General features: G+C 32.2%; 2 protein-coding genes across 7 annotated transcripts in view; one reads left to right on the top strand and one right to left on the bottom strand.

The window, feature by feature from the left end:
* The window catches only part of LOC131945020 (mucin-5AC), a 50987-nt gene extending 42724 nt beyond the window's left edge, over positions 1–8263 (top strand). For 5 of the 6 annotated variants that reach the window (XM_059305970.1, XM_059305966.1, XM_059305969.1 and 2 more), the window contains exons 8-10: positions 96–375; positions 3569–3709; positions 5845–8263. In XM_059305970.1, the coding sequence (XP_059161953.1) occupies positions 96–375; positions 3569–3709; positions 5845–6251 (828 nt within the window). In that variant the 3' untranslated portion in view covers positions 6252–8263. The remainder of the gene's footprint in view (positions 1–95; positions 376–3568; positions 3710–5844) is intronic. The other variant, XM_059305972.1, reaches the window with a different exon arrangement.
* A 1922-nt stretch (positions 8264–10185) lies between these two features.
* Positions 10186–18757, bottom strand: LOC131945026 (peroxisomal membrane protein PEX16). Its single transcript, XM_059305992.1, has 10 exons — positions 18643–18757; positions 14949–15061; positions 14610–14743; positions 14360–14489; positions 13114–13222; positions 12629–12775; positions 12412–12484; positions 12091–12210; positions 11923–11987; positions 10186–11216 (listed from the first exon to the last, which is right to left on the bottom strand). Exons 1-10 carry the CDS (start codon positions 18755–18757, stop codon positions 11155–11157), a joined length of 1068 nt encoding a protein of 355 aa, XP_059161975.1. The 3' UTR covers positions 10186–11154.
* Between the last annotated feature and the right edge of the window lie 33 nt (positions 18758–18790).

Here is an 18790-nt window from a genome sequence, read left to right as displayed (position 1 = left end):
CGGGATGAGAATGGTGGTCGAAGGTTGTGGATCGATTTGGAAAGTAACTAATTATTTCATTCTAAAAGTATTATTTTTTATGATCTTCTTTCTAGAAAGTGGACAAAAATGTCAATGGTGACGAAAAGATAGAATTCAGACCTCTGCCCACCAGCGATATATACGAAGAACCAATCGTGGCCAAGCGAACCAATGGCATGTACGCGCAGGGGCCGAGCAAAAACACCGCTGCACAATCGCCCATCTACCGGAAGAAGGAGGAAAGTGTTGAGCCTGAAGACGTGTATGCTGTGCCGAACAAAATCAAGGGAGGGAAGTTAGAAGTGCCCTTGATACCAGAAGAGCAGGGCCTGTCTGAGTCACCTTCTGCTAATGGTAATAATTTTTTAGAACTCTTTGGCTTGAGAGAGAGATTGTGATTTATGTGCAGTAATACCCCCTCCCCCCACTCAACTCCTCTTCTACTTTTGTCTTACTTTAACAAACAAAACAAAAATACTTGCATATGTGAAATTTTGTGTCATAAAATACGTACAATAAATAAATATTATGGTATAATAAAACAAATGCGTGCCGTTTAGCCACGAAGAATTCAAATTAGTATGCCCTGGTCGACTTTACTGTTTCATGGTTCACGAAGAACTTGTAGAGAAAAATAGGCTATAAAACTAATCATTGGACGAACTATAGCTCATTTGCATATAGGTCAAGTACCAATGATGCGTTAGTTTGACGTCACTATGTCAACTAAGTCTAGATCAAGATCCATATGGGCGTCGGAACTTAAATTTAACATCAAAATACCAACATGCATAAAAAAAACGCAAGACATATAACCTGGATATAAATGTATAAATATATTTTGTAGTGTCCTTGTTTTTTTTTTAAAAAAATACTCACCTTAAGAGTATAAATGGTAATAAAATCACATTTTCTAGTTGTATATCAAATTTTGTAACTTCGGTACGCGAGCAGTGAATAAAAACAGAAATAAAGGGAATGAACTCGATGTCTCGATGTGAGCTAACATGACTACAGACTTAAAAAAAAACCCTTTCAATCCATTTTTAAAAAGTTGAATACCCTTCCTCAGCGTTTGGTTGATGAGAGTTAGAGGGGATGGGGTGACATATTGGGGGATGATGCTGTTAAAGTATATATTCCTTAACGGTGTCAAGAGCGTAATAGAGAGCAACACGGGTGCAACGTCTCGATAAGCTGTAACTTAATGTGAGGCAGACGTCATTTTGGGATTCTCGGAGGGGGGGGGGGGCGGGGTAGGTAGTCTAACTACCTGTGAGGGGTCTTCCATAAATGAAATAACGCTTTTTTGACGATTTTTACTTCCCCCTCCCCACCGTCACAAAAAGCCAGACCCCCTCCCTCTCTACAATGACGTCACACCTCAGCCTACAACAGAGGCGTATCCAGGTTTTCGTTGTAGGGGGAGCGAAAAGATAAAAAAAGGCGCCGAATTTTTAACACGTTCTATATACGTGTATTGTATTATATATATATATATATATATATATATATATATATATATATATATATATATATATATATATATATATATATATATATATATATATATATATAATTACTAGCTGTATGTCATTACTTCGCTATGATGTAAGATAAATTGAAAGTAGCACTCTGAAGAATTAAGAAAAAACACACAGTGTAGGCCGACGAAACAAAAATTGTATCAATCTAAACAAATAAAAATGTAAAAAAAATTTACACACACCACAACCAAAAACAATGAACGTAACACAATCGGTTTTGTAATTCTTGTAAAAAAAATTCTTAAATTATAATTCCTGGGAAATTATTTAAGACAAGTGAAATAGGGGAAATAATCAATGTCTTAATATCAATATGTATATATCTACACATTTAATTATAAATGTTAAAACAGATAAATAATTACTTTAGAATATAATGAAATTGTTTAACACTATTCGTGTTTACAAAATGTTTTTGTCTATAATCAGAATTAAATATATCGTCATCATAAATGCTTAAGTGTTACAGCATAATGAAAGTTTTTGAAATCAGAGTTGGTATAAAACCACGCTTTTCGATTCAATATAAGGCAGTTAGAATAACAGCCTACATTTAACTAAATACCGGTCTTTTAGTTCAGATCATACGTTTTTAATTAACTACTGCTTCTTTGTGTTCTTTAAAGATCATTTTTTAACATAGTGATAGGTATGGGTTAGAATACTGTATTGATCACACACCCTTTTACTGGTAATTGCAAAAACAATATTCACATATTTTTTACGTTTTAAAAGCTAATTTTCTTGCGGCATGGTACTTTGGTACATCATTACGCGTTTTCCCAAAAGTACTTTACAGATCAGTTTGGGGTGGGTTGGGGGTGGGGAGGGAGGGGGTGGGTTCAACTTCATTCACCACTGTCCGGTCACTTTAGGTCAATTATCCAAACCAGTGTATACCTAGGTGTGACATTAATGTCGCTCTACACAATTGTGGTGGTGAGGTGGGGGGGGGGGGGGAGATAACCAACTCAGAGTGAACATAGTATCCGTTTTTAGATGACTGTTCTAAACATACATATAAATTACACATGTATACTGATTCAGAAATAGATTTAAATAAGTAGCAGTGGTATTATGACAATAGTTTTTACAGAGGGGTCCATGGGGGAGGGGGGTTGTAACTGTTTCATATAATTTATAATCGTAATCACTATCGCCCAAACTGTCATAATACTACTACTTCATCGTGATGACGTTGTTAACCTTGTCAACATTTCCCCAACGTTACGCAGTTCGCCAATAAGTAAATTTAAATAGAGGTGCCACATCAGTTGTATTTGTTTCTGTATTGTAATAAAAAAAATAATAACACGATTCAAACTGTATATATAAAGTAATTATGTGTGAAGTTTTATGTATAACATTTTTTAATTCAAATATTCGTAAGCAAATACATTATACAGTTGCCTTAAACTTTACACCTCTCTTGCCAAGTGGTACTAACCGTAGAGGTTTTTTAAACATTGCAATGCATCGAAATGGTTATTTTTAGAATGGAAAACTGATGCAGCTGTTAATACGTGTTGTAAACGTAGACACTACTAGACTAGTACAATAATGCTTAATTGCCTCATGAAAAGAAATCTTGTGATTTACATGTGCCGACCAAAACTTTTTTTTAACAAATATCATTGTTTAAAACTTTGAGTTTAAAAAGTTTCCAAAAAGGCGCCACTTTGCTGAAAATGGCCAGAGGGGGAGCGGCCGCTCCCCCTGCTCCCCCCCTGCGTACGCTACTGGCCTACAACCTCCCTCAAGATAGCAGTTATTTTTTTTAAAACATATTTTAATTTAAATAATTTTCCTCGAACTTTTTGCGAACGTCATAAATTGATGGTCCCTTAACAACTTCACTGACCTTCACTTCACGTGGACGAGATTTCCACACATCTGATCCATGCATTCGTTGTGGTGAAATAACATCATTAAAGAATAGAGCCTCGCAACACACAAACACTTTCATTAAAATGCAAAACAATATAAACTCTACAAACTAGGTTCTGATGGGTCAGTCAGTCCAAATTTAGAACCATCGTCTGCGAGTCAGCACAGGAAGTCTCATCAAGCTAGCAGGATCCCCGTGAGAGTCGATGCAACAAAATCAGCAGCCACTTTGCCGCTGCAGTCAACCCATCAAAGTATTATTTTATCAGCCATTCTCGCCTTCACCCCGACCCCAGTCCCTGCTTTCAGCCACTTCTCTACGAGATAATCACCATCAACTCTGACGGTTGATATTCACGTAACGAAATATGACAAATGTTCACAAATTGTCAAGCTTGTTTTGGCTTTTTTTGCAAATAAAAATTGTGCTTATAGGAAAGACGGTAGGATGATGGAGAACGGCTCTGATGATCTTTTTTTTCTGTCGGTATCGTTGCTTATGAAAGTATTACAAGTAATGTAAGAATAAAATAACGAAAAGGCTACAGTTAAGACTAGATTTAGGCTCATATTACATATTGTAATAGTACTAGTAGCATAAGCAGTGGCGTAGCGAGGTCGGGTATCACCCGGTGCCGCACTTAAGGGTGTCAGCCCCCCCCCCCTCAAACTTTCGATTTGCACCCTCCCCTCAAACTGTCGATTTGCACCCCCCCCCCCTCAAACTTTCGATTTGCACCCCTCCCTCAAACTTACAATTTGCCCCCCCTCCTCAATTTTTTCTCTCTATATATATATATTGCTATAGTGCGGTCAGCACCCCCCGCCCCCCTCGCTACGCCTCTGAGCATAAGAGTTTTAATATAGGCCTACCGTCTTCTTACTAAGGCGCTAAGCTATTATGTGCACCTTTAAAAAAATGTGTTAGTAGTAGTAGGTCTAAAATCTAATTAGATATTGAGCCTTGAGGGGGGGGGGGGTGTTCGACGAAGGGAAACATTGATCTGTGTTTCTTTCAGTGTTTCTTTCTTTTCTCTCTTTGCGCTAAACTTTCATGCAGAGATAGGGGGTGGGGGTGTTGGTGTACACTGGTTGAAGTAGGCCTATATATTTTCTATATGGTTCTAGTGCAACCCCAAAGAGATACCACTGATAACAACCTATTTTTAAGACCAAATCATCACAATAATCAGACATTTCCAGCATACATCACTTGCATTAGCTTTAACTGACAGCAGTGGCATAGGCAGGATGAAATGGAGGGGTGGGGTTGGGTTTCAAAAAAATGTCACTTATAGGGATATATATATATATATATAATTTATGTCATTCTTTTTTTGTTGGTGTTATAACCTGCCTAATCCACTGTCTCACATTTACTTGCACCTAATCTGCAATTGTTTAGTTACAATAAATATAAGCCCCCAAGTTTTAAGTGCATACTTTTAGGTTTGCAATAATACTTTTTTAATTTTGTAGACCTAATGCTGATCTGTCTTTAATTGTTTGGGTCTATGGTGTAATTTTTGTTTTATTCTCAGACCCTGTTTGCATTTATTATCAGCTTCCGTTCCAGGGTTCCCAATCTATGTGTTTTATGGGGTTGGAATAGCATTTCTCTATAGCTAACAGACAGATTAGTTGGGTTTTATTTTTTACTACAATTATAATATATTCATTTTTACATTGGTAACAAACTACAACTAAAGAAGAAAAAATATAGATCTAGTTAATAGGAACTTGTTTTAGCTATATTATGAGAGTGTTAAATAAAATGATTGGGAAGCCAAGATCAGCTTTTTCACCTTTTTTGCATTTTTTTTATACATCATTTTTAGGTTTTGCTTTAGGAAATAGTAAAGGCCAATATTTTTTTCTTACAGCTTGTTAAGTAATTTTAAGTTGTGCTATGAACATTATCTGAAGTTTGGATTATACATTGTTTAGATGAATATTTAGTAGGACTAATCAACAGCCTGTTGGCACAAAACTTAATAATTTTTTAATTAAAGACAGATGAGTAAAATGTAAATACTTTTCTTTGTCTATCATAGACCTCCTAAAATAGCTTATGGCTAAAGTACAAATCTTCCATTTTATTATAATTGAAATTTTAAAATATAGCTAGACAGATTTTTTATTTTTAAATAAACCAAATAAGTCCATACAATTTAAAGTCATAGATGAAGTAAAGTATTTTAAATATCATTCTTTTTGTATAACTTACATTTTTATGCACTTGCTGTGAATTATATTTAGAAATCAATTTCATGTTCTTTAAATTGCTTCCATGTTTACAAAAACTCGTTTAAAATTTTAAAATGTTCATTTTTGAAAATTTAATTGAAATGCTTATGCAAATTTTAATTATCAAATATCTTTTATGCAGAGCCACTTATGAAAAATCATAAAGAGAAAATCAAGTACATTGATGACTCTACAGATGATGAAGGATTCAGTTCAGTGAGAGAAAAGCTGCTGCCTGCAAAATCCACTGTCCCAAATCTGAGTTATGTTGCTGAGGAAACACCCCCTGCAACACCTGCAGTTACACAGTCACCACCCCTAACTCCCCCAAGCTTCAAAGCCAATGGAAATGGGACACCTCATAGTCATTCCAATGGCACTAGCCCCCAAAATGCGAACAGGTCTGTTTCTACAAGTAGCCAGGGATCTTTTACAACTGACTTGTTGAATTCACTACCCAAACAGACAGACCAGAACCATGATAGCAAAAGTGATAACAAGGGCCAGCACAGAAGACCTGTTTACACAGATGAGGACATAGAGTGCTAGTAGCATACAGTGGTGTTATAATCTCAGTTCCTTCTTCAGCTTTTTCTTTCTTTTTATCACATTATACACTACATCATCATTTAAACAAAAAAACTCACATAAAACATATAAGACCATTTATTTCATACAACTATCAACTGGTTTGAACTGTGTACAACTTGAGGGTCCCTATGAGGACAGTGTTTGAAAAGAAAATACCAAGTAGGAATTTTAAAAAATGTTTGCATTTGTAATTAACCATTATCAAATTGCTTGTCCCATTTCGGTATACGGATGTTTTGCTTGTTGTTATAGTGCTTCTATTGCATAATCAAAGAATTTTCTTTCAAATAGAATTTCTTTATAAAAACAAACATATGAATTATATATGCAAGACTTAGGTTCTAGTTGTGGTAAATTTACTAATTTAGAACAGTTTCATAAAATTTATTTTGTTCATGTAATTATTATCAATTATTAATTTTGAAGAAAAAAATCTGCTGTGCTTCCATTGTGTCAATCAAAACAAATTATTGCTATCAAATCATTATTTTCTTCAAAACAAGTTTGAATGTGAATATTTATTAATTACTATTTAATTTCTGCTTACTTGCTAAAATAGAGGCTAACTGTATTACAAAGTTTTTATAACATAGAACATAATATATTATCTCTAATTTTAATCTTTTTATTTATTTAATACATAATTCTTCATTAGTTTTATTCCTCATAATGTTTTTTAATTTAAAAAAATATACAAAACGTAGCTTTTTAAAAAAAATATTTGTTTTATTGAAATAATATTGGAAATAATTGTTTTAGTAAAAGAGTTGTTAATTATTTTTTGTTTGTTTGGAGATGCTAATCTTTATGTGATTTATTCATCAACTTCACTATTGCCAATGAAATGTATCATACCCATATCTAGTCATATCATAGTCATTTAATTCATTACAAGATTTAATCTATAGTCTGGATTGGCTTGTTTGTGACTTGCCAGCTGTACAAGATATTTGAGATAGTTGCTAGGTTTCATTTATAATATAAAATTGAAACTTAATAATTTAAAAAATTGAGAACATTTTTGTATCCCAAATTTTGTTATAATATACTGAATTGTTTTTTTTCCACATATTTGTAAACATGGTTTTGTTAAAAATATTTTTTTTTTAAATTGCTTACATTTTTATTTATCGACCAAACATGTTTTGTTTATTCAACTTCAACATCTAATAGTTTGCAAAAGCATTGCATTGATGTTAAATCAAATATGCTAAACGTTTTTTTTACTTGCTGCTTCATGTCTCAAATGCCTTATTGTTGAAAATTCATTGTAATGTTGCATAATAAAAATGTAGGCCAAGTATTAAATACTGAAAATTTTAATGCTAAATATTTTCTGCAATACAACTTAAACATTTTTTTTATATGACAGTTATTTTAAAAATTAGATAGGTAGTGATTTTTTTTGGTGAAAAAAAAAATCATGCTTTTTAACAGTTTTCATTTATTTATTTGATGAAAAAAACAATTGTTAGCATAAAATTATAAAATAAGTATTTTGTTTTTAAATTTTAAAATCTATCTAAAAAAAAAAAACCCTAGCAGCTATCATTTTTACCACCTGCCTGGATTGTCTTTCAAATAGTAAGTTCATCTTTTCTTAATTTAATAAAAACCATTTTTAGCTATTGGCCTTTGTTTACTACTGTCTTTGTAAAGAAATGTTATACAAAAATTACCATGGGAAATTGTTCTTAATTCTACTTGTAGCATTACAATTATTTAATTAAAATATGCCATACATGCACTTTTGCTTAAAATGCATGTACTTTTGTAGTGTTACTAAAATATATATTCTAAGGGACCAGTATTTTTTATAAATTATATTTTTAAAGAGCTAATAATCTACACACTTAATGTTTATGACAAAAATGGAGTCATATACACATTATATTTTATATGCATGGTTGAAAATTAATCTTTATACAGCCACTGCTTGGAAAGAATTTAGCTGAGACCGACCACAATTTTTTTTTAAAAGTATGTTTTAATGCACATACACAACTTTAAATATACCACAAAAATATGTGTATAGTGTCTTGTGCTTTATAATATATTTTCATATAAATATATATTTATGTCTATATATACATATATATAGATCTATACATATGTGTATATATATATAATATGTGGGTGTGTTGTAAGAATTTTCTATACTTTTCTGAATACCAGAATGAATGCATTCCACCTCTTAAATCCTGATGGATTGTAATAGTAAGAAAGATTGTTTATATTCCTTTTAAAGAAAGTAATATTTCTTTAGCTTTGAAAACATGTGCCTAGATACAAGTTGATTTATAATTACATGTTTAATAATTTGTAAAATGCGTGTGAGGATGCTATTCTATGGTAAAATTATAGATGAAACAGGATTACTTTAATTATTATTAGAGGCCATTTAATCTTTGTTGGCTCTATGTATACATTTCTTGTATATTTTAACTTTCATTTTCTATATGAATATGCTACAGCAAAATAAACAAGACTATTATATTTTTTAAATCAATTGATTAAATTTTTGCATTGAACATTTAATTGCTGTCAACTTAGATGTTTTGTCAAACTAAGCAGTTTAAGACTAAAATTAACAATCATCTTTAATTATTAACATGTAAACAATTTGAATAAATAGTAAAATATGTACAAAGAAATTTGAGTCATTAAATAGCATTGTATAAACATTTGTCTGATTACAAAATAAAATTGATTTTAATGTGCAGTTGTTTTTTTTAACTAGTTACATAAATAAAAAATTAAGTGATATCTTTTTACCTTGTAATTGTGGAAAGTTGATTTTTCTCTATGCTAGGCTCAAATGGACATGAACAATGATTATTTGGAGAATCAAAAAGTCGGTTAAAAGTCATTTTAGGTAATTGGAAAAAATTCATTAAAAATTTTCCTTTGTAATCTGTATATAAGATATCTTATTGTACTGGTATCACTGTGAAAGTTATCCGAGCAAAGTTTTAACATCAACTTTTATTGATATCAAATTACCCTATAAACTTGTAACGATGAGAAGGCCCTATCTAAACATTTTCCTACTATCCATTTTGAAAACTAATTTCACTGTAAATATTTTAAGCTCTCATACTACAGTTAATATAAAGATCTAGATCTGTGTTAAGTCTCACTTTGAGAAAAACATGGTTTACTTTAATAAATGTTAGAGCAATTTATTACTAACAGAAATACAACAAGAGGTTTTTTTTTTGCACCCTTTAAATGTGGTTTGTTTTTCATAACTATTTAAAGCCTCACTAAATATATCTTATGGTTTAATAGTGAAAGTTTTATACTGTATTTTTATACTCCAATCACAATACATGAAGCCAGTGTCTACAACACCTCAATTTAGATTTCCTCTAAAGCAGATAATGACAGTTATCTCCCCTGAAATTACTGCACTGACAGTTCAGCTAAAAGAGCAGTGTGTCAAAGTACTCATAGGGACACTAAATTGCTGAGCAGGGATGGTTTACAAACTGCAGTCTGACCCATGGCTGCTGGTGACATTGGGTCATGGTGACAGGTAGTAAAATTTAGCAGCAGGCCCTGATGTAACTCACAAGGAAGAGCGTAAATGCTATATCAACCATTGCTAGATTTACTCAGTTCACAAATAAAATAGTTTTATAAGTCTTAACTTAGTAAATACAAATGTTGAGTGGCACAATAGGATTATCAAACAAGTGTTCGAACAGAGAATCTGGAGTTTCTTCAAGCAGTTATTTCATAGTGATTACTTTATGCAGTCCTGATTCAATTTTTGTATTAATTTTTGTGCTGTTGGATGAGAAACAAACTATTATTCCATATAAAATAATTTTTTTAAGTCGGCTGCATTTACATAAAAAATGAAATATACTTCACAAATACATATATGCATATTTAAAATGTATTACAATTTATTTGCTTTTATTCAAATAACATGGTAACATGATTACAGAAATGTACACAAACAAATTAATTTTTTCTGAATAGTGTTTTGAAAGAATATCAGAAGAAAAAGCTAATTACAATGCATAAAAATGGAGATTTATTTAAGTGAAACAGTTATCTCTACTTGAAATGCTTTAGCAGAATCCAACAGTTGAAGCAGCATGGTTTGACACTGACAAAAACATAAAGGCACAAAATATGTACACATTTCAAGTTTTTGTAAAGTTATTTTTTTTTCATCACTGAATACAAACTTTTTAAAGTTAAATCTATTTTATTTAGTGGATTGTTCCAAAGTTAAAAACTTATCATTTTAAATCAGAATTTAGAAATAATTCAAACACATAAATAAATAAAAAATTCTTATCACTGAACCTATCTAGTTTAGACACAAGTTAAACTCATTACTTTGCAAGCCAAGTAATTAACCTTATTATTATTATTTGTAAGACAAAAGTATCAATTTTATAGATGGCTTTGGAATTAGTATTGATCAAAATATTTAAGAAACATAAATCTTTTAAAATGTTTAAGAAACAAAAACATATTACATTTCATAAAGAGTTTAGATGTCTGAATCTCATAGCACATTTATTGTTTTAGTTATAGATGAGATGTACTGAGGTTTTAATAGCTATAAAAAATAAGAAAATATTTATTTTATAAATGTAAGTAAATGAAATGTAAATAAATTTAACACTTTAAGGTATCACAAACATATCACCAACAAGACATTCATTAATATAATGTAAAGGACTTTCACTGGAATTTAACAAATGCAATAAAAATCAAAGCATTAGATGTTTCCAACCAACCTAATTTATGTTTTCATAATTATGTTCTTAATTAAATACCTAAAAACTTTGTGCATTCATTTCAAAATAAAAAATTAAAACTTTGAAAGTGCATGCTGTTATGTTGACCATGTGTAGAAGTAGATCTTCTGCCATACAGGTAGATATTCCATCAGTGGAACTGAATTAAAATGAAGATATAAAACTAAGCAATCTTTTGTTTAAAAGTAAGAAAACTACAAATGTAATTTTTATGTCAGTTCAAATGTTACAGCAAAATACTTGATTAAAAATCAGGGGAAGTTAATGCATCCATTTATGACATCTACACAAAATATTGGAATGTAACTTGTTTATTTTTGCATGGAAAGGAAAGCTTCAAAAGTATTATTTTATGAAGCAGCACACATTATAATATGTTGTAAGGCAAAATTGAGTTCATAACCTCTATTTATGCTTACATTCATCACTTAGACCTACTCACTGTATTTATATAAATACAATCAGTGCTAATTTTAAAAAAATGTAAATCATAGAAGTGTTTAAGTGTTGTAACATATAAGTATTTTGATGTTAGATATACCACACTGACCCAAAACAACCCTCCCTCTTCCCCATGTGTCAACTAAAGTGGAATTTTGTAGATGTCATTAATGGATGACCCATACTGGAAAAAAAACCCTGATGGGTGCAAATATCCAACCATATTAAATAATTGGGAAGAACAATTCTACAAATTATAACATTTTCAAATAAAGAGGTAAACCACGAGTACAATTAATGAAGGAAACTAGGTACTATATTTTTTCTGATGATTATCGAAATAAAAAAAAAAACTGCTGTTTTTTAGAAGTTATAATTATCTTGCTACTAGCAGTTTAACTTACCAAGAATGATGGAAATGCCAGGAACTGTGTTGGCCAATCCTCTCAACAAACCCAATAGTTTTTTTCTGAAAAAAGATATTTTTAATCCATTAAGTTAAGGTATATGCATAGATCACAGGACCTAACACCAACAAAAATTAATGCGCTATTCAAATATTAAATAATTACTTTGTGTAGCAGTCATATAAAGGTGAGCGCAGTAAATACATGACTAGCATCAATGATCTCCTACGTAACTCTGCCTGCTCCTGCTTATTAAGATCTCTAGATTCACCTATCAAATATAAGCTGTTGAATAATCCAAAATAAATTTTAGAACAAATATATTTATACAGTACAATATGATTACTTTATCGTTTTGTTTAGTTATATATGTCAAAAATTTTATTTGATCAACACACATTAATCAAGAATATATATAAGAAAAAGAAAACATGTTGTACTAAAATTAAACATTAATGCATTAAATACTCTGAGTAATCAACTTGCCTAGTGACATCAAGGCCAGAGGAGAGCAGCAATGGCTTGAAAGATGAAATCCCACAGAGATATAAACTTGTTACTATAATAGGTCAAGGTGTTAAGTGAACAAACATGGAAAAAGTGGAATTGTTTTACCTCAAGAAACGAGTTACAAGTTTGTTAGACTTGAATAACAGCATTTATAAGATTTTGACACATTTAATTTGGATATGGTAAAGGATACAATGAATAAGTGGTTTGAATATGTAGAGGCATTCTCCCCATGCTTGTGAACGAGATAACTTTGTAGGCTTGTGATTTTCTCTAAGGGTTTTAGTTGTACAAAGAGGAGGCTCTGGTAATTTCCAATCTCGTAATTTCATTGGAGGTGCTAACAAAAAATATTTTGACAGAAAAGAAAATAAATATCTCTTACAATTTAATCAGCAGTGTTATTTACTTACATAAAAAAAAATTCAATGACTTTTCTATCACACATAACATGTTCCAAGTTAAATCTATGAATTTAACATATTTCATTTTTGTCATTACTCATTAAGTATTTTAATTTACTGGGATTATTAGAATTCATTTAAAGCTCAGCTGAATATTCTGAAGTAAAGTATGGTCAAGTATTTTGTTTTATGCCTCTTCAGTTTTATTCAATCACATCTGGAATATATAGAAACACATATCAGCACAGCAATACATTAGAAAATACCAACACACCTGCTGTCAATGACCTCATATATTTTCCTGATCTTTTCAATGTGAATGTCACAGAGGGAACTGAGCCATTTTTTGCTGAACTAGTTTGTTGTAAGGCAGGTTCATCTTCCTTGAAACAAGAAATAATAAATTACTTTTAGAAATTAATTAATTAAATACAGTATAGCAATGCTATGTGCTTTTCTTCTCAAATAATTTTACAGTAATAACATACGTAAAAATGAAAAACATCCAACAAATATTTTACATTATTTGCATACAGCTATGTTTAACCCTTTGAGCCCTGGCCTCCCTGACCTAATTTCTCCTATTTCCTGAGCTCCCAGGCCCAAACCGATTTTCACTAATCTGCTTCTAACTTTGCCTATAACTTTTGAACCGCTTGAGATAATCAAGCCAAATTTGGTATCCAGACTCAGGATCAAACAACAATGCAGCAAGATTCTGAAATACTTTATTTTTTTTACAATGTTTGAACAGAACAGTGTATATAAAACGAACACATAATTATTGTTTTGATAAAAGATAGAAGAAATCAATTTACATTTAGTAATTGTTTTGTTTTTATTGATACCTGGCCATACTAGTTCATCGCCAGAAGTCCACTTTTGTGTGATAACTTTCAAAACAGTTATCACTGCCGGACCCGATGCAAAGAAAAAATTCGCATGTTTTTTTTTTTTTCGTTTCGGCAAGTCTTTGTCCTTGACACCACGTGCATCAGAACGTACTTGAACAGTTTCATTGTCACAGTCAATTTCAATGTCACTGTGTTCAGTCTCAAATTCACCGTCACTATCATCACAATATAGACCAGGAATATTATCTTCTTCATCAGAATCAATAAGTAATTGTATTGCCTGAGATGCAGTCATTCTACTTCTTTTGTTGATATTTCGGTCTTTTGCACCAACTTTATGTGATGAAGTCGACGGCTGTAGCTCAGCTTTTCGTTTCGGCGGCATTGCTACGAAATGTAAACACTTTCACTTTCACTTTTCCTAAAAATCAATTTTTAAAATCATACGCCCGCACACAAAAGACATATGCGCAGTTTTAGTCAGTCTTCCGCTAATTATATTTAATTAGACGGTATACCGGCCGCTAGGAATATGACGCTAGATCATCGGGCCGGAAAACCGGCTTTTCTGAGATATATGCCTAATGTTGAAGCCGGTTTACCGGCCTGGCGGGCTCAAAGGGTTAAGCCCAGTACAATTTTACACTAAAAATATAAACTATTTACCAATGTGGGTTGATTCTGTTTCTGCGCTACAGCCTCTTTAAGAATAGCTTCTCTATCAATAGGCGAGAGAGGCGGCACTGCTTGAATCCCTACTTCATGTTTAACAAACAACAGAAAACGGCATACTGATCTAGTGAGAAACATAAAATCTTTCTTAATTCCAGGAGAAAAATAAAGTTTTCTTATTTATCATGCAAGAGTATTATATAAATAGAAAAAAGGTAAAAACTTTTGACAATAAAATAATTACTTTGCAATTTGTAGGACAGTAATGGCTACCCATTTGCCAATGTCACCATACAATCTCTGGGCTGTTATTTCAATAAATACACCAACATATTCCAGGATTGTCACAAGACTTTGTAGTCGCTCCTGTGATGCTGACTGCAACATAAAAGAAAATACTGGTGAGGAAATTTAATCTGGGTGTATTTTAACATTTCACTCACTAAATCTAGATCTAAGTAATTTAAAAAAACAACACTATTATAATATCCAAGTCACACACACACAAAAAGAAATTTTTAAAATCTAAGTTAATATTGTTTCTTGTAAATAGCTTTTCACAAAGCAAATGATTATGACTTACAACTTTAGGAAGTATACCAGAAGCTTTCTTTATGATGGCATCATTAAATAAGATAAGAAGGTTTGAAGCTGAATATAAAAGTTCTGAGAGGATTGTTGAATCTTCAAATCGACCTAAAATATATATTAATTATGTCAAAATTAAGAGTGAAATGGCATAGATCAGGGGTTGGCAACCTTTTGAAGCGGAAGAGCCAAAAGTTACAATTTTCAAAATTTCCCTGGTTTTAAAGAGCCACTAACATTTTTTTTATTTCAAATATTTTATTTTTTATTAAGATTCTCAGTATTTGTGCAAGGAGCTGGAGAGCCGCATCTTGATATCAAAAGAGCCGCATGCGGCTCGCGAGCCGCAGGTTGCCGACCCCTGGCATAGATGGTATGAATGAAACCAACAACTAAAGGCTCATTTAAATCTTATAGGCTAGGCATACATAGTACATAGGATGCACCTAATTAATGCATACAATGTCACAAAAATTTTAAAATAAAATTAAAATAAACACAGAATTGGGGTAGGTAGGGCAGGGCCTAAAGGTGATCTAGTTGTTACAGTCAGTTAGGCTACTAGTTCTAATAACTAACTAGAAACTTAATTAGTACTTATCTAATCTGGGGTCTAGAAATCTAGATTCTAGATCTAATTTAATTACTAGAATACTAATTACATCTAAATCTAAAGAGTAAACTATTAACTTACACACAGCCCACTTATAAGTTGTAGAGTACTTATTCATGATTGTTAGGGGACTGGTTTTAGTTCAAGTAAGTAGTTAGTTGAGTAGTACTTCTACTATCTAGTAGTCTAAGCTAGTGTAGTACTAGATTTCTAGAACTAGAATAGTAGATCTAGATTCTAGATCTAGTTAAGTATGATTATCAGTAGTGATTCAGTAGGCTTATCTCTCTCCTTTTTGTTAAGTCTATATTCACATATTATTTAATTGTTACTGTGTTAGGATTAAGATATCTAGATCTGAAACTAAAGTTAGTCTAGATTTCTTTAGACTTTAGACAGTTAAACACTAAGTAGGGCCTAATTAATCACTAAAGTAAAAGTTATCGCAAAAAGTGGGGGGGGGGGGGGGGGCAGAGGCTGTCGTGTACTGAAAAGTAATAAGTATTAACTAGGTAATCTATCGTTTTGGGTACGTAAAATCGCCCGCGGCTATTAATGTACGAAAAAGTTACCTCATTGTCAAGGCTTTAGTAGAAGTATATTGTGATATATTTGTGTCAAATATTATAGATAAATGAATAATAAACCTAAATCAATGGCTAAATATATCAATATATGCCAGAAATTAACTTTAAGGGAACAAGATACCCATGTTTTCGATAAAATGTTAATTTTGCTACCCAAAATTTTTATTTCTTAATTCGATACTAATACCTTTTATCTATCTAACCCGAACATTTCGGACTTCTACAGCTTACGGTTATCCGTTTATTGCGATGTGAAACATGGTACCCCCCGGCAAGTTTTCACACTACTACGCGGACAGCGGCTATCTTCGAGCGGGTATTACATCATTTATTGCCCGCGAGGCACCATAAACTTTACATCAATCTAAGGGCCAAGCACTCGTGTACCCGCTGGTGTAGTGACCTTTTCTTTTGTTCTAAAAATAATTAGGATAGAAGTTGTTTTCTACAAAGTAAATTTTTATATTAAACTCCATATAAGGGCATGCGCGTAAAATTTATGAATGGGAAGAGGTTCATTGATACGCTTGACCAATCATATTATAGTACAGAAAATCAAAATAATTCACGATAGGCTGCAACTAACCACGTGTGCTAGGCAGCCATCTTGTTTCTAGATAAACAAAACAATCGCCTGTCTCGTTTGTTTACCTCATTTGCGTATACTCTTCTATTTGTTGTTTTAAAGTTATACAACAACATTAAGTTTAATAATTGAAACTTTGCCTAGAAATGTACTGTTGATTATCACTGGAACAATATTAAACACTGTTGCGTACGCTTTAAAATTATACTAAGCTAAAACAATGCGTCATGGACATGACTATCAGTTTGAAGAATGTACTGTCCATCCCCTTTACCCCCTTCATTCCCTTCTCGCCATTCAACCAACGGCCGGTTTATAATCTTGTTACGGCATGCTGTGATAGGCTTGAACGCGTTCATCAGGCTTTACACCGGACTGTATACGACACATGTGTTAATGTGTATGCCCATCTCTCCGTATAGGGTGTGCTAGCAACGAATGTAAATACTAGATAGTAGTAGATAGGATAGCTGGGAAGCATTCACTTAGGCCCTGTACTTGACCCTATCTACACAGATGTGTTATTCACGGTTGAATGAACATTGGTAATCTATGGCTCATCGGTTCCTCACGCACTATCCAGCGGTGGGATGGGGTGGAGGGGCGTGTCTAGCCTCAAGCGTTGTACCCAGTGTTGTGTTGTAGGCTATTATCATAAGGAAATAAACTTGTGTAAGCTACAATTTGAGTAGAGAAAGACATTGTTTTGAAGTGAGAAGACCGGCTAACAAACAAAACTTTATCTGGTTTGATGATAGCTGTTCTGAGAATACCGCTAGATTGATAGGATGTGTAATACTTAATAGTCATACATTCATTACCTGTTGTATACATATTTTCTGCTTACATAGAAAAAATCTATCTAAAGCTTACAACATAAATCAAAGCGTATTTTATTAGACAAATGGTTCTTCCACACATAACAAGACATTTTTTTCTGTTTTCTATAAGAGAAAACGCACCGCGCCTTTTCCCGCTCTTCTTTTCACGTTTTCTCAACTTTGCATTTTTACTCAAAATTCGACATTCAAATCGCTAAGGCTTTGGAACCCTTTGTCATACAAGAATAAAACATTCCACGTGCGTTCAGCATTATACCATCTACAAAACTACGTTTGTACATTAAGTTTACTACAATACTTAAGGAAATATTGATATTTTTGTAACACCACCCCCTAATTTTTGTACATAAATTTACGTAAAAATTTGTATAAAAAATTGAGTACAAGCTATCGCAATGAGTAAACGTAGAAATGTATAGTTTGGTTTGAGAAATCTAAATCTTTCATCCGTTTTTAAAAATCTCTTATGGGAACAAAGCCTTAGCGATTTGAAAAGGTGTTAGTTTTCACACCTTTTCGCTGTTTCCATGGCAACCAGTACTGCTATTGACGGCTATATATTATTTTTGTCTATAGTTTAACAACTATAATTATATGAACTTATTAAACATCCAGAAATGTGTTAAATAAAAAAAAAATTTTTATCCGTGGTGCCTATCCTTAAACAGCAGTGTTTGCGAGCAAGATTTGCTATATAAACAGCAGCCATTTGTAAAATAGAGTGACTTCCGCCTGTCTCGCGCTATATCCGCTATAAAAAAAACTTAAACAAGATGGCTGCTATAGTAAATGAGCATGGTTGCATCTGTTGGAAACATCGCTAGTCTTCATTTATTACTGAAAAGTTTTAATTCAATTGTTTAAAAACAGGTACATAAATGAAAGAAGGAAACATTTTTGTATTTTTCAAAACATAAATCCTCCTCAAAATGTGAAATAATTATTAAAATTTAAGGAGTCACCTGTTTTTCACATTACTAGTCGCGGGCGATTTTACGTACCCAAAACGATAGATTACCATTAACTATTAACTAGTATTAAGGTAAAATCATGTAGGCTACCTGCTATGACATAAGAAACCAGTCGAAATGCTGACTCAAACTGGGCAATAGCAGTATAGTTATTGCTGATTGCATTTTTATACTCTTGGTACAAGTTTTGTAGAATGTCTGTCATTTTAGTGTGATACACCAGATAGCAGATAGGCCA

Source organism: Physella acuta, unplaced genomic scaffold, assembly GCF_028476545.2.
Source record: "Physella acuta isolate Inbredline_101_S28 unplaced genomic scaffold, ASM2847654v3 ptg000519l, whole genome shotgun sequence".
In the NCBI taxonomy this organism is placed as follows: Eukaryota; Metazoa; Mollusca; class Gastropoda; family Physidae; genus Physella; species Physella acuta.
This window is presented reverse-complemented; position numbering and strand designations above follow the sequence as displayed.